Source organism: Oncorhynchus kisutch, unplaced genomic scaffold (assembly GCF_002021735.2).
Source record: "Oncorhynchus kisutch isolate 150728-3 unplaced genomic scaffold, Okis_V2 scaffold930, whole genome shotgun sequence".
Taxonomy (NCBI): domain Eukaryota; kingdom Metazoa; phylum Chordata; class Actinopteri; order Salmoniformes; family Salmonidae; genus Oncorhynchus; species Oncorhynchus kisutch.
The window spans coordinates 12,574-29,241 of NW_022262875.1; the positions used below are offsets into that span (position 1 = coordinate 12,574).

Sequence of the window (16,668 nt, forward strand, 5' to 3'; positions counted from 1 at the left end):
GTGGCTGTGTGGGTGAGTGGGTGTGTGGCTGTGTGGGTGAGTGGGTGAGTGGCTGTGTGGGTGAGTGGCTGTGTGGGTGAGTGGGTGTGTGGGTGAGTGGCTGTGTGGGTGAGTGGGTGTGTGGGTGAGTGGGTGAGTGGCTGTGTGGGTGAGTGGGTAAAGTTCCAACAGAATGTACCATTTGACTGCACCTCCGGATTCTAATCTGTCTAAATAAAGCATTGGAAAAAATAAAGGTATCAATATTATTAACAAATATTATCCATAGGTCCTTATCATCAATCAATATTTAGGATTATAAACCATTTGCATTTCTAAACTATTAATTGCATGAGAAACACCGTTTTTGTGTTTTGATGCTGCCTTTTACATGCACTGAAACCACAAAAAGTGTTTTTACAACAATCTGTCTTAAAAACACCAAGTCATGTTGATGAACCACTTTGGGTCTTTCAAAGTACTTCATTTCTGTTTTAAAACACACTCTGCGTATTAAAACACTTTCATTGGGTTTACATTCAAACACCTTCCAAACACCAGAGCTCAGTTTAGCTGCACTATTTTCCATGGTTTTGTTACACAATCATGCACAGTGTTTCTATTTTTACAGTGAAGTAGAATGGAGGAACCAAAACCCGCAGACACTCGGCCCTCCGTGGAATGAGTTTGACACATGAGCTGTACTGTAAAACATCACAGACTCAATCCCACCATGTCGGGTGTTCTTCACGACACTGTGGTCAGCCCTGTGTTTCCTGTTCAAGGCCCTGCATCTTTGTGATGGTTAGGAGATCACAATCACATATAGTAAAGCACACACTCATGCAAGCATATAAACCCTCACATCTACTAAATGTGGTTACTTGGAAGTCGGGGCAACGTACATTTTTGGTTTCCCATTTCTTCTGCGAAGGAAGCCATACATTTCCTGACCAGTAAAACAGAAAACTTTCTGGGAATGTTCATTTTTAGCTTGCAGGGAGGTTCTGAGAACGTTTACTATGGTTCCCTGAATGTTTTGGAATTAGTCCACTGTGCCACCAAGATGGAGCTAGCGTTCACAAAACCGTTCATTTTGGTCTATTCAAACAAACCCCATTTCAAGAGGAAACAAGCACCCATCACGGTCAACACACCTGAACACACTTAACAAGATAGAGTACAGAGAGAGTTTTGTTGATGTTGAGAATGGAATGTATGTTTTTAAATAACATTCTTAGAATGTAACTAATGTTTGCTTGTGCTTTTTATGGAACGTTTTCTTCATGTTCTGAGAACATGACTTTAAAGTAAAGATTCACCCATTTTGAATGTTGTTTTTGTGTATCTCTGAGTGATGCTATATCGATTCCCTGGGTCATTTCATGTGTATCTGAGTTATTGCGGTTCAAGCAGGCAGAACTTCGGCCAGTATGATGTAGCATTGTGTTAAAGGGTCTCTGGAAGTTAATAGGAATATGACTTTTAGATCGTTAAAACATCTGTCATACATGTCAGATTCTAATACTGGCCGATGTCTTCTCTCCAATGAGCCATTGATCATATTTTCGCGATATTCCTGCCTTGAGAAATGTGTAATTTAACAGAGGGTCTAACACATTTCTCCTATTTGTCTGCCTCTTCAGTCCAGGGTGCATTGCATGGTGTCGTTTTGAATGTCAGACTCCACTCTGTGAGGCATATCAATCTGCAGGTTAAACATGGTGAGATTGTAGACTCCTAAATTGATATTGCATTTTGTTTAGGCAATTATAAAGCTAACTACCTTCTTCACATGCTGATATTGACTTTGGTAGTATTGTGTGTAGCTACGTTTGCTAGCTAGCTACTGGCCAGCAAGCCCATAGAGAGAGCATTGCATTGTGGGTTTTTTAGTCGTCTTGAGCTGCAACAGATTTCCACAATGATTTTCACGTTGCTACCAACCTTATTACAATGACAAAATAAAATAAAAAATCACAATATTGTTCTCACATATTAGTGTTATGCAACATTGTAAATTATAGTAATGGTTTTGGGTGGATTTTTCTTTTAAATAGAAACATGAGAAAACCTGCAGAAAACATGCTGAAGAATGGTTCTTAGAACATTATGTGCTAGCTGGGTATCCTGCACCATTCCCAGAACATTGTGGGAAGGCTGTGTGCAAAATAATCATAGGACAAACATACTCTCACCAAGGTCTAAGAAATATATGGTTCTCAGAACATTATGTGCTAGCTGGGATAACACATGCACACACACATACAGGAACAGTAGATCAGGCATGAACACACACACACACACACACACACACACACACACAGAAAGCTTCTCACTGCATCACAGGATATGTAACCGTGTGCTGCAGCATGTGGGGGTTTTGGTTTGTGTAGCACAGGAAACCTCCTAATCACATCCCAGCACAAGAGGTAAACTGCAAAACACCCTGCACAACGACAGTAACACCTCAACTAAACCCAAGGCCAGGGGATTGTCAACACACAGTGATTTCACTGAAACTGGTTGATTACAGTAAGGAATGGAGAAGAGTAATATTGCAGTGAAAATTATATTATAGTAAATCAAATCTGATTATTTGTTTAAATAGGAAACACGCAAATCACAGAAAACTGCATTAAACAAAACAATCAATCACAGTTACATTCACAGTCAACTGATTTCCACCTAATTACAGTGCAGTGGAATATTTCATGTAGGCCTCAAAAATCAACCTCTGTAAGAAAGTTGTACCCAAAAGGCCATAGTTAAAACTGACATTATCATTGGTGGAAGTTCAAAGTTCGATGCAGCCAGCTGATCTATTTCTGTAATACCACGAAGGGGTATCTGCAGCCCAATATGGCGACCAAAGTATGAGAGAGTGGGTGTATGGATTATTAGCTAATTGGGCAGATTTGTTGCTACTGAATACCGTTTTACGTGGCTGATTGGGCTACAAGAAGAGTCGATAAGCCGGACCAGTGCACCGGGGTTGTATCGACATGCCTGCCGAAGTCCTTCCTACTGGGTATCATGCAGTGGAGGCTCCTCAGAGGAGGAAGGGGAGGAACATCTTCCTCAGTGAATTTCATAAACATTTTAATAGCAAAATATTAAGAAGTAAGCCTTTTTAGATAAAACTAGACTAAATGTATTCAAGTCACCAAATAATTGATTAAAACACACTGTTTTGCAGTGTTGGTCTACAGTAGCCTAAACAGCACCATGGTGTAGCTTTCATTCATAGTCTAGGTTGAGGAAACCTCATGATGAGTATAGGGAAGATTTGACTATCATGTAGTAGCCTAAACCTATCGATGTTACATTGAACTGGGTGAATGGAATATGAATGACAGTCATCCAATAAGCTGTAACAGAAATAAGGCCATGCTCATCCCTCATCGGGGCTCCCGAGTGGCGCAGCGGTCTAAGGCGCTGCATCTCCATGCTTGAGGCGTCACCACAGACACCCTGGTTCAATTCCAGGCTGTATCACAACTGGAGGTGATTGGGAGTCCCATAGGGAGGTGCACAATAGGCCCAGCGTCGTCCGGTTTTGGCCGGTGCAGGCCATCATTGTAAATAAGAATTTGTTCTTAACTGACTTGCCAGGTTAAATAAAGGTTAAAATAATAAGAATCTTAAATGGCACCGATTGCCACTGGTATCGTGGTCATGTTGCAGGCGGCAGCTAACGTGGCAATGTTTTCTCTCAAATTATTTTATTTAAAAGACACAAGAAGTAACTAATATTGATAACCATCTTGATACATACAGTACATACAGTCTACTACTCAATGGAGAGGGCACGCATGAAAAACAAGAACACAGGACCCAGTACCGTTCGCTCTCGTATGACAGGCACTACTGTCCAGCAACGGTGTGGGAAGTAGCTACCTAGTCAATATCAGGGTGACAGTCACAGTAATATATCAGGGTGACAGTCACAGTAATATGAGGGTGACAGTCACAGTAATATATCAGGGTGGCAGTCACAGTAATATATCAGAGTGACAGTCACAGTAGTATGAGGGTGACAGTCACAGTAATATATCAGGGTGGCAGTCACAGTAATAAATCAGTGTGACAGTCACAGTAATATATCAGGGTGACAGTCACAGTAATAAATCAGAGTGACAGTCACAGTAATATATCAGGTTGACAGTCACAGTAATATATCAGTGTGACAGTCACAGTAATATATCAGGTTGACAGTCACAGTAATATATCAGGGTGGCAGTCACAGGAATATATCAGGGTGGCAGTCACAGTAATATATCAGGGTGACAGTCACAGTAATATATCAGGGTGACAGTCACAGTAGGAACATGCGTACAACCCATAAAGCAACAGTACACCCATCATCAATACTGTTTTATTTAATATTTATTTAACTAGGCAAGTCAGTTAAGAACGCATTCTTATTTACAATGATGGCCTAGGAACAGTGGGTTAACTGCCTTGTTCAGGGGCAGAACAACAGATTTTGACCTTGTCAGCTCTGGGATTTGATCTAGCAACCTTTCAGATACTGACCCAACGCAAGGCTAGCTGCCGCCCCAATAAACAATCTTCAGTTTTAAACCGGAAAATTTACAATTATTCATGTAATTCTAACACTCAGACTCATCCTCTGGCTTAAAAATAGATGTCCCATCTCTCGCAGTATGGTAGCTCAATGTGAGGTACACTCATAGAAAGAAAGGGTTCCAAAAGGGTTTTACGGCTGTCCCCATAGGAGTACCCTTTTTGGTTCTAGGTAGAGCTCTTTTGGATTCCATGCAGACCCCTCTGTGGAAAGGGTTCTTCATGGAACCCAGAAGGGTTCTACCTGGAACCAAAGGGGGTTCTTCAAAGGGTTCTCTTATGAGGACAGACAAATAACCCTTTTTGGTTGATGATAGCACCTAGTTGTGTGTCACAGTCTGGTTGAGTGGCAAGAAACGGAAGAGAAAAAAATCCAGCTCAATCAAAACCGTCTAACCTATAGCAGACGATTTGACACACCCATTTCTTTCCACACACCTACTACTTCCCTTTTGACACACCCATTCCTTTCCACACACCTACTACTTCCCTTTTGACACACCCATTCCTTTCCACACACCTACTACTTCCCTTTTGACACACCCATTCCTTTCCACACACCTACTACTTCCCTTTTGACACACCCATTCCTTTCCACACACCTACTACTTCCCTTTTGACACACCCATTCCTTTCCACACACCTACTACTTCCCCTTTGACACACCCATTCCTTTTCACATACCCACTACTTCCCTTTTGACACACCCATTCGCCCATACTCCGGTCGCCATTTTGGGACCCAGTGACCCCCTTCTCGTAATCAGGGAGAAACAAAGACCAGTAGGACTGTGACCCTATGGGAAGAGGAGTTTTACTTCCTGGTTCCAGGGCTCAGGACACTCGTATGGCTGCGTACTCTGAGCCCTCTACCTGAGGCTGTGCAGGGCGTGCAGCGGCTCGAGGCTTTACCTGATGGTTTAGCGCTGCGTACATGATATCGCTCTCTTCCTCTTTCTCCTTCCCGTTGCTATAGGTATTGTCCGTGTCCACCGGGACAGCTAGCTGATTGGCTGCAGCTTGGCCGGGTGCCGGATGAGTGCGACGTGGGCCCCTGGCAGGTGCGTTGTCATAGATACAGTCCGGCGGTGGGGTGGGCTGGGCTTGTGCCTGGGCTTGGGGCCGGGGCTGGGCTTGGAGCCGGTCCTGGGATTGGTGGGATCGGATGCTTCCTCTGTGGTGGGATTGTGGGTTGGGTCGTGGGAATGCTTGCTGGGTCATTGGTATAGCCATATACTGCAACAACAAGTAAGCTACTTTAATACTCTGTGTATTTGCAACCCGCACCCTTGATTATAGTGGGCCACATCTGTGTCATGACGTTGCCCTGTTGGGTGAGGTTTATGACCCACTCATAAATACCTTTCCCCCTTTTCTCTCCCCTCTACAGAATGGACTCTTGGAAAGCTCTTTGTTAACATAGAGAGAGTATGGTAACATCAAAAGGTTGGGGAATTTAACAATATTTCTGTAATCCAACCAGTTGAAAGTACTTAAAGACCATGATGTCAGATCAGTTGTTGTCTGGGACATTATTACTGATGACAGGACAACATAAATTGTATCTTGAAAGTCTACACATTCTAGTCTAGACATTAGATTCACATGGAATTGTTGTGCAATTTAAATGTTTAAATATGGAACTGTGTGAGAATATTAAATGTAATTTTAGCCTTCTAAATGAGAGAATTGTTTTCAAGTCATTTTATTCTCACTCAGTGGCCACGCCCAAGTGAACAGACATTGGTTGGAGCGGGATGAAACACACCAGTATAAAGCCCCCGTGACCTAATTCATGTCAGACTAAGCAAACCCCAGTGTGAGCTGTGGTTGCGAATGGCTGAATATTCACTCTACATAACGAAATTTACATGACAAGATCATGTGGAGGTGACGACCACCACGCTGCAAGGAGGAATTTCGACTAGACCCGCCAGAATACAGCACGAGCTGATTATGGCAACTTGGTATGAACTTTGAACTCCTATTCACTATAGAATAAGTGAGAAATTCTGTACGTCAACTTATCAGCTGCAGCTGTAAACGTACGCGGCCTAGGAAAGGACAGACAATCTCCTGAGAACGACAGGCTACTTCAACGTATCTGTTCTACAACACTACGACCAGAACGATTCTTCAAAGGACAATGACGATATCTGCTGGGCAAACCGGTCTTCCATCTTCAAACCATCTATCGAAGCGCAGCTCAGTGTAAATATATATCTTGCATTTTCAATTTCCGAATGGATGATTATTAGAATGCATAAGATTCTATATTTACGGTAGTATAGCTTCTCAAGGTCCGATAGAGACCCAATCCCCTTTGTCCCTCAGTTATCCCGCTCTTTCATTCAAACCCAACCCCCTTTCTTTGGGTAACCAGCCGTCATACCGGTTTCATCCGCTAGGGACTTTTGCTTTTATGACATGATTAGTAATCAATGTATGATCTATCCTGTGTATATGTAATTCTGTGTGATTATTTAGGTATTTAGTAAATAAATAATTAAGCCAAATTTTGCATTGCTGATTCAACTTGTTAGCCAGGATTTGTGCAGATAACCAAGAATTTTACGACATTCAGATGAGACTAAATAAGGTGATGATTAATAATTGACTGCTATTGATTATAAAATATCTTCAGATCTTTAAGAGTTTATTCGGAAAAGAGCAACTCTATAAACACTCTTCCGTGGTGCCCCAGGTTATTAACGAGTTAATTGTTGCATGGTTTAATTCAATCACGTAATCAAACGTTAGGTAATCGATTTGATAAAATAGCCTGTCATATAATTGAATCAGTCAGAGACACAACACCTGGGACTGACAGACAAGGAGCGCACCAAAAGACTCCACCATGTTCCATACTGTAAACACATTAAAGACCATCCAGAATCTGTACTAATAGTACTAATACAGGACTAAATGAAAGGAAGATGTGTAGTGTATATCTGTTTGACCTGGTTCTCCGTTTGGTCCTCTTTCCTTGACTTCCTGGCCGGACAGGCACCTGCAATTTCAAGGGAATCATGAACAAAACATTGAAATGAAAAGTCATGTCCCAGAAATAAATGTCTGTATTAATGTGCTATGGCCATCATTAGTCTGTATTAATGTGCTATGGTCATCATTAGTCTGTATTAATGTGCTATGGTCATCATTAGTCTGTATTAATGTGCTATGGTCATCATTAGTCTGTATTAATGTGCTATGGTCATCATTAGTCTGTATTAATGTGCTATGGTCATCATTAGTCTGTATTAATGTGCTATGGTCATCATCAGTCTGTATTAATGTGCTATGATCATCATCAGTCTGTATTAATGTGCTATGATCATCATCAGTCTGTATTAATGTACTATGGTCATCATCAGTCTGTATTAATGTACTATGGTCATCATCAGTCTGTATTAATGTACTATGGTCATCATCAGTCTGTATTAATGTACTATGGTCATCATTAGGCTATATTAATGTGCTATGGCCATCATTAGTCTGTATTAATGTGCTATGGCCATCATTAGTCTGTATTAATGTGCTATGGTCATCATCAGTCTGTATTAATGTGCTATGGCCATCATTAGTCTGTATTAATGTACTACTTCCCTTTTGACACACCCATTCCTTTCCACACACCTACTAATTCCCTTTTGACACACCCATTCCTTTCCACACACCTACTACTTCCCCTTTGACACACCCATTCCTTTTCACATACCCACTACTTCCCTTTTGACACACCCATTCGCCCATACTCCGGTCGCCAGCGATTTTTGCAATTCGTTCCAGTCACTGGCAGCAGAGAACTGGAAGGAAAGGCGGCCAAAGGAGGTGTTGGCTTTGGGGATGACCAGTGAGATATACCTACTGGAGCACGTGCTACGGGTGGGTGTTGTTATCATGACCAGTGAGCTGAGCTAAGGCGGAGCTTTACCTAGCATAGACTTGTAGATGACCTGGAGCCAGTGGGTCTGGCGATGAATATGTATCGAGGGCCAGCCGACTACAGCATACAGGTCGCAGTGGTGGGTGGTATAAGGGGCTTTGGTAGCAAAACGGATGGCACTGTGATAGACTGCATACAGTTTGCTGAGTAGAGTATTGGAAGCTATTTTGTAAATTACATCCCCGAAGTCGAGGTTCGGTAGGATAGTCAGTTTTACGAGAGTATGTTTGTTGCGAAATAGGAAGCCGATTCTAGATTCGATTTTGGATTGGAGATGTTTAATATGAGTCTGGAAGGAGACTTTACCGTCTAGTCAGACACCTAGGTATTTGTAGTTGTCCACATATTCTAAGTCAGAACCGTCCAGAGTAGTGATGCTAGCCGGGCAGGCGGGTGCAGGCAGCGAACGGTTGAAAAGCACGCATTTAGTTTTACTGGCGTTTAAGAGCAATTGGAGGCCACGGAAGGAGAGTTCTATGGCATTGAAGCTCGTTTGGAGGTTACTGCTAACACAGTGCTAACACAGTGTCCAAAGAAGGGCCAGATGTATACAGAATGGTGTCGTCTGCGTAGAGGTGAATCAGGGAATCACCAGAAGCAAGAGTGACGTTGTTCATATATACAGAGAAGAGAGTCGGCCCGAGAATTGAACCCTGTGGTACCCCCATAGAGACTGCCAGAGGTCCGGAAAACAGGCCCTCTGACTTGGCACACTGAACTCTGTCTGCGAAGTAGTTGGTGAACCAGGCGAAGCAGTCATTTGAGAAACCAAGGCTGTTGAGTCTGCCGATAAGAATATGGTGATTGACAGAGTCGAAAGCCTTGGCCAGGACGATGAAGACGGCTGCACAGTACTGTCTTTTATCGATGGCAGTTATGATATCGTTTAGTACCTTGAGCGTGGCTGAGGTGCACCCGTGACCAGCTCGGAAACCGGATTGCACAGCGGAGAAGGTATGGTGGGATTCGTAATGGTCAGTGATCTGTTAATTAGCTTGGCTTTCGAAGACTTTAGAAAAGCAGGGCAGGATGGATATAGGTCTATAACAGTTTGTGTCTAGAGTGTCACCCCCTTTGAAGAGGGGGATGACCATGGCAGCTTTCCAATCTTTAGGGATCTCAGACGATACGAAAGAGAGGTTGAACAGACTGGTAATAGGGGTTGCAACAATGGCAGCGGGTAATTTTAGAAAGAGAGGGTCTAGATTGTCTAGCCCAGCTGATTAGTATGGGTCCAGGTTTTACAGCTCTTTCAGAGCATCTGCATTTGGATGATCATTAGTCTGTATTAATATACTAAGGAAATCGTGAGCATCTTACCTTTACAACCATGCATTGAGAGCATGGATGTGGTTATCACCACGATGACAAACACCATAATCCCAGCCGAGGAGTAAACATAAGGCCACACCCACTCCAGGAAGCTGTCACTCTGACTCACTGTACTGTCTATAAGAAAAAGAGGCCTGATTTCCACTATGAACAAGGAGGAAATGTCCCCCCACCCCACATTTGAATTTATAAAAGCTATAGGCCAAAAAATATACAAATACAGGAAATTAGTTTAACAGCAAAATAATTCTGCCTAATTACACACATGCAGACACACACATATTTTAAATCAAAATGATGCTCCTGAAGAGGTTTGACTCAACATGGATACTAGGTTACTAGTTTTAACTGGCTGTTTGGGTGTTATTGGTTACCACAGTGTTTCAGAGCTAGGTGTGACATAGCATTGTGTTGTGGTGTGCCTTGATGTACATTCATACTGCAGCACCTGTCTGTTCAGTGTGCAATGCATGCTAAGCTATGAAGTCAAAATCTCCTCTTACTTGTTTCATTGTTCTGATATAAATCTGTGGTGTCTTCAATTCTCTCTGAAATACATAACAATTGACACCCATCACAGGGTGTTTGCTTCTATGAATGGGAAAAATAACTAAATGTTTGACTGGTTAAACATTTCAAACTGAGAAAATGTATTAATAGATTGCTCACCTGAGACGATAACATTGATAGAATGACCCACAGCCGTGTGTAATTTACACCTGTATAGACCAGCATCACCTCTGGATATGTTTTTGAAAGTCAGAAATGAGATCCATGTAGTGTTTGTCAAATTTGTCAACTGTTTTTGAATGAGAGTTGTTGTGTTGACAGTATTGCAGTTGTTTGATTCATCAACCTTACACCATAGTGATGGTGGTGGTGGTGAGTTGGAACAGAAAACAGAACAGTTCATCTTCAGTTGTTTCCCAGTTGAAGCTCTCCATACTGTGTTCCGTGTCACTCTAATCTCTGGGAAACAATCAGAACCTTGACCTGCAAAGAATTAAACTGAAGTAAGTCACTGCCTGACCAATAGGTCCCCATAAGATCACCCATCACCTCTATATCAAATCATACTGTCACAGGTGTCGTTGGAAGTAGACCAAACTACAGCGTGGTGAGCGTATATTTTATTTTTAAAGTGTCTCCAACAAACCAAGAAACAACCGTGAAGCTTAAAGGGCTAAGTGCCACAAAGAAAGTTAACTACCAACACTGAAGGAGGGAAAAAGGTCTACCTAAGTATGATTCCCAATCAGAGAGAACGATAGACAGCTGTCCCTGATTGAGAACCCGGCCAAAACATAGAAATAAAGAAACATAGAAAACAAAACATAGAATGCCCACATCACACCCTGACCTAACCAAATAGAGAAATAAAACGGCTCTCTAAGGTCAGGGGGTGACACATACACACACACACACACACACACACACACAAAATACTAATATTGCAACAATGGCTACAGGGACAGGCCTCAATCTTTCTTTAGCTGGATCCTAGTTGGTTGTAAATACGATTTTTACTAAGATGAGAGGTGATTAAAGATTGCAGACAGGTGAAGGAGATTTTCCCGTTCATCAGAATTTCCCCTTGGTATCAGTGACAGTGACATGTTCATGACTAATAGAAGGGAGAGACACACACAGAGATAAAAAAAAGGACAAAACACATTTCACATCGTGAAGAGTTGGAACTCAATTAGCATAAAATAATGGGACTACAGGTTCTAGGGAACTGAGAATCAACTCCACCTGCACTTATTCAGTGCTGCATCCTGTCTCAGACTAAATAGGACCACCTCATCATACCATGGGGGAACTTAAAGACTTTCAGACTTCATAATCGTCACTAAGGACCTGAGTATATCCAAAATGGTCTCAATTTAACTCAGTATAACTGACCATCAATGACATTCTGAATGTCAATTAGTGGCAAGGAGTGTCAGACTTCCCAGTATCAATGAGAGGACAGTAGAGGTGACAACACGATAGCATCATATACAACTTTACTGTAGGCCTACCACACAATGGCACACAACTCGATTATACCTTCCAACCACACAGGAAAACCACAGTAGGGCTATAATAAAGATCCACTATGCAGAAATCGTTCCACCATTTCCTGGTTGCTAAAAATCGAATAGTTTGTCTAATTTCAGTTAATGTGACGTATAGTGGAGAGAATTATCGTACCATTTAACCGCTATGAAATATATTTTCCACAACCAAAAAGATTGTATTTTCAGCTGTTTGAAACTGGCGTACAAAACCGAAAGTACAAGAATCTAAAAACTCAACTTAAAAATGGGGAGCATAGAAATACCACACAGAGAACAAATCTATCGCTTATTAGACTTGCTTTCAATGAGAGTGACAGATCTATAACTCACATTTCTATGTGAATTTTGTTGGGTCGCCCAAAAAGTGACATATCACAGCTTTAAAAGAGACCACAGGTATGTTCACACAGAGAGATCTGACAGATATAGTATGACTCAGTGTGGTTAATAATAAGCTACTGAGGAAAAATAGGGCCTGTATTTTCATAATTATTAAGTTATAATAAGTTAATATAACAGTGGACAGCAGGTAGTCTATGTCTTGTTTTGCACACTTTGTACAAAATAATAAAATGCAGTACTACAGGATATTTCTTAACGTAGCTCTTTATTAGCTAGCTACAACTGGCATGTTCACGTATCGCCAACCAGGATCAACTGACCATCACCTAACCAACTGGGTGGTCTTAACCAATCATAGCACAGTATGATACAGCGGTAAAATGCATCCAATTATAATTCAGTATGTTTACACATATGAATATTACAGTCTAGCAGCTAAGAGCGTTGGGCCAGTAACCAAAAGGCTGAGCTGACTAGGTAAAATAATTTGTTGATGTGTCCTTGAGCAAGGCACCTATCCCTAATTGCTCCTGTTAGTAGCTCTGGATAAGAGCGTCTGCTAAATCACAAAAAAAGTATAATATAAATTAACTCATGATTGTTGTTGTTGAAATCATATAGATTAAAATGCATGACACTAGTATTGGTATAACTGAGATGTGCCCAAAAAAAACTATTCCAGCTGGGTATCAGTAAGAAATAATATTTCTGTGTAATTATAAAATATTGATGTTGTTGATGGATTCAAAATGCCATTGTGAAATGTGGAGTATTTGCTATTCAGCTGAAACAAAATGGAAGCCAGAAGAGCGATTTGTTTCAACAACAACAACTGGAAAACAGGGAGAATTACATGAACAACATAAATTATTCATCTTTAGGGAGGAAGATCGGGAGGAAATTAAGATGACTTTGAACTAATTTTCCTACCCCGCTAATCTATTATTTTAAGTCCCTTTCTCCTTTTCTACGACCGGATATATTTTTTTCTGTCATCGAGCTCTCACACACACATTTTTTTTTTAAGTGTTTTTTTGCCAGGATGACAAAAACTGGAAGTCTTGAATGTGAGGATGACATTTCAGATATTTACAAAAAAATTCACTCAAAGAGAGTTGTTCTTTTATTTACCAGCAACACTTCTCTTACTGTGTGTTGAAACTGAACCAACCACAATACACTGTAGTTTAATCACATACAAAACGTTTTTTTCCCCCTGGGTCTAACTTACCATTGGCATCCCGGTGGAAGAGAAGCACAGCCAGGATGCTGAGAGGTAGGCTGGTCCAGGACAAGCAGTCACGGGGCCCCATGGTGACTTGTAGCCCACCGGCCTTCTACAATCAACAGGTTACACCAGAGGTGGTTTAGGAAGACAGCCACAGCATTGGTAGATGATCATCTCTCTGTGTGTTTGTAAGAGTGAGTGAAATACACTGTCTGTTCTCTCTCTCTCTCTCTCTCTCTAACTCTCTCTTCCTCAATTTTAAATGTCTATCACATCAGTCTTAACACAGCCCAGCATCAGAGTGTCTCCGTCACTGCTCAAGTGTTTGTGGTAACATTTCTTCCGTTTTACTTCCTTCACCTACTCTCTCTTTCACTCTTTCTCTCCCTCCCCATGTGCTTCATCCTCTCTCATCTACATAAAGTTGGCTGTGGTGAACACTATAGATGAGATTAGGTTTATTAGTCACATGCACAAGGTTGCAGATGTAATAGCAGGGTACAGTGACATTCTTCAGCTCTGAGCTCCAACAGTGCTGGTCAAAGAGAAGTGGATGAAACAATAATAATAATAATAATAATAATATATACATATTTACAACTGTAACAATTATAAATGTCCATTGGGGGGTGGGGGCAGGGTAAACGTCCGTTGGGGGGGGACACAGGGGTAGCAGGTAGCTGACTAGCTACCTGTACCTATACTGCCCACGTCTGAGTGATGGAAGCAGGGAGAACAGGACGTGGCTCGGGTGGCTAAGGTCTTCTTATCACATACGACACCTGGTGTTGTAGGTGTCCTGGAGGGCAGGCAGCGTACACCCAATGGTGCGTTCGGCTGAGCATACCACCTTCTGTAGAGCCTTGCAGGCTGTGATCTAGCCGACAGTATGCTCTCGATGGTGCTCCTGTAGAACACTGTAAGGGCCCTCGGGAACAGGCAGGATTTCTTCAGCCTCCTGTCAGTGTGGTTTGAAGAGTCGATGTTGTGATTTCACCACGGTGTCAGTGTGGGTTGAAGAGTCACTGTCATACTTTCATCACCAGGGTGTCCGTGTGGGTTGAAGAGTCACTGTTGTGGCTTCTTTACCAAGGTGTCTGTGTGGGTTGAAAAGTCTCTCTTGTGCCTTCATCACCAGGGTGTCCATGTGGGTTGAAGAGTCTCTGTCGTGCCTTCTTTACCAAGGTGTCCGTGTGGGTTGAAAAGTCTCTGTTGTGCCTTCATCACCAGGGTGTCCATGTGGGTTGAAGAGTCTCTGTCGTGCCTTCTTTACCAAGGTGTCCGTGTGGGTTGAAAAGTCTCTGTTGTGCCTTCATCACCAAGGTGTCAGTGTGGGTTGAAGAGTCTCTGTCGTGCCTTCTTCACCAAGGTGTCAGTGTGGGTTGAAGAGTCTCTGTCGTCCCTTCTTTACCAAGGTGTCAGTGTGGGTTGAAGAGTCTCTGTCGTGCCTTCTTCACCAGGGTGTCCATGTGGGTTGAAGAGTCTCTGTCGTGCCTTCTTTACCAAGGTGTCCATGTGGGTTGAAGAGTCTCTGTTGTGCCTTCTTTACCAAGGTGTCAGTGTGGGTTGAAGAGTCTCTGTCGTGCCTTCTTCACCACCAGGGTGTCCGTGTGGGTTGAAGAGTCTCTGTCGTGCCTTCTTTACCAAGTTGTCAGTGTGGGTTGAAGAGTCTCTGTCGTGCCTTCTTCATCACCAGGGTGTCCGTGTGGGTTGAAGAGTCTCTGTCGTGCCTTCTTTACCAAGGTGTCAGTGTGGGTTGAAGAGTCTCTGTCGTGCCTTCTTCATCACCAGGGTGTCCGTGTGGGTTGAAGAGTCTCTGTCGTGCCTTCTTTACCAAGGTGTCCATGTGGGTTGAAGAGTCTCTGTTGTGCCTTCTTTACCAAGGTGTCCATGTGGGTTGAAGAGTCTCTGTTGTGCCTTCTTTACCAAGGTGTCAGTGTGGGTTGAAGAGTCTCTGTCGTGCCTTCTTCACCAAGGTGTCCGTGTGGGTTTAAGAGTCTCTGTCGTGCCTTCTTCACCAAGGTGTCAGTGTGGTTAGACCATTTCAGTTCCTCTGAGATGTGTACACCGAGGAACTTAAATCTTTTTGACCCCCTTCACGGTGGCCCTGTTACTATAAATCCACTATGATCATGAACAGATAGATGCAGGATGTGTGACTGGTTATACAGTGAATGAAACAAATGTACATTACAGTAGGCTAAAGTGATACACATTTTAGTAGGCTAAAGTTAAGCACATTATAGTAGGCTAAAGTTAAGCACATTATAGTAGGCTAAAGTGATACACATTAGAGTAGGCTAAAGTTAAGCACATTATAGTAGGCTAAAGTGATACGCATTATAGTAGGCTAAAGTGATACACAGAGTAGGCTAAAGTTAAGCACATTATAGTAGGCTAAAGTTAAGCACATTATAGTAGGCTAAAGTGATACGCATTATAGTAGGCTAAAGTGATACACAGAGTAGGCTAAAGTTAAGCACATTATAGTAGGCTAAAGTTAAGCACATTATAGTAGGCTAAAGTGATACACATTATAGTAGGCTAAAGTGATACACATTAGAGTAGGCTAAAGTTAAGCACATAGTACGCTAAAGTTAAGCACATTATAGTAGGCTAAAGTGATACACATTATAGTAGGCTAAAGTGATACACATTACAGTAGGCTTAATATCTCATACAATATCTGTCAGATCTCTCTGTGTGAACATACACATAGTCTCTAATATAACCCTGCTGTGGTTTTTCTGTGTGGTTGGAGGGTAATATTGAGTCATGTGCCAACATTGTGTGGTGGCTTTAGGATCTATGCTGTCGTTGTTTTGTCAGCTCTACTATCCTCTCATTGAATGATACTAGGAAGTCTGAAACCCCTTACTACTAATTTACATTATGAATGGACGTTATACAATAAAGTAATCTTCTTCAAGTAAAACTTCTTTCCTTCTTCTTCTTCTTCTTTATTCAGCGTAGCATACATGCAGAGATTTTCTACAGGGCCCTAAAACAGATGAAAGGGCTTTAGTTATCATAATCTTTGGCCCTATTCATGAAATCAAAATGGATGCAATTGCGCCCCCATGAGAGTATCTTAAATAAACATGCCCCATTCAAGAAATTTAGAACCAGGAACAGATATAGCCCTTGGTTCTCCCCAGACCTGACTGCCCTTAACCAACACAAAAACAT

At 42.1% G+C, this 16,668-nt stretch overlaps 1 protein-coding gene across 2 annotated transcripts; it reads right to left on the reverse strand.

The window, feature by feature from the left end:
- Positions 1-496: 496 nt before the first annotated feature.
- On the reverse strand, positions 497-14,039 carry LOC109885119 (uncharacterized). Of its 2 annotated transcripts, XM_031817075.1 has the most exons (6): positions 13,483-14,035; positions 10,516-10,839; positions 10,350-10,394; positions 9,835-9,963; positions 7,529-7,578; positions 497-5,804 (listed from the first exon to the last, which is right to left on the reverse strand). In XM_031817075.1, the coding sequence occupies exons 1-6, from the start codon at positions 13,562-13,564 to the stop codon at positions 5,403-5,405; spliced, it is 1,032 nt and encodes a 343-aa protein (XP_031672935.1). In that variant the 5' UTR covers positions 13,565-14,035; the 3' UTR covers positions 497-5,402. The 2 variants fall into 2 exon arrangements, with proteins under 2 accessions (XP_031672935.1, XP_031672936.1); XM_031817076.1 differs by lacking the exon at positions 10,350-10,394 and having other exon boundaries at positions 4,358-5,804; positions 13,483-14,039.
- Positions 14,040-16,668: the final 2,629 nt, after the last annotated feature.

Bases quoted from the DNA above. Each gene is read 5' to 3' on its own strand.
- LOC109885119 (XM_031817075.1), bottom strand. From the start codon at position 13,564: ATGGGGCCCCGTGACTGCTTGTCCTGGACCAGCCTACCTCTCAGCATC. The intron at 9,964-10,349 runs GTAAGAGGAGAT...TTTTTCTTATAG, and splicing joins ATATCAGAACAATGAAACAA to ACAGTACAGTGAGTCAGAGT. The intron at 5,805-7,528 runs GTCAAACAGATA...TTGTTGTTGCAG, and splicing joins AGGACCAAACGGAGAACCAG to TATATGGCTATACCAATGAC.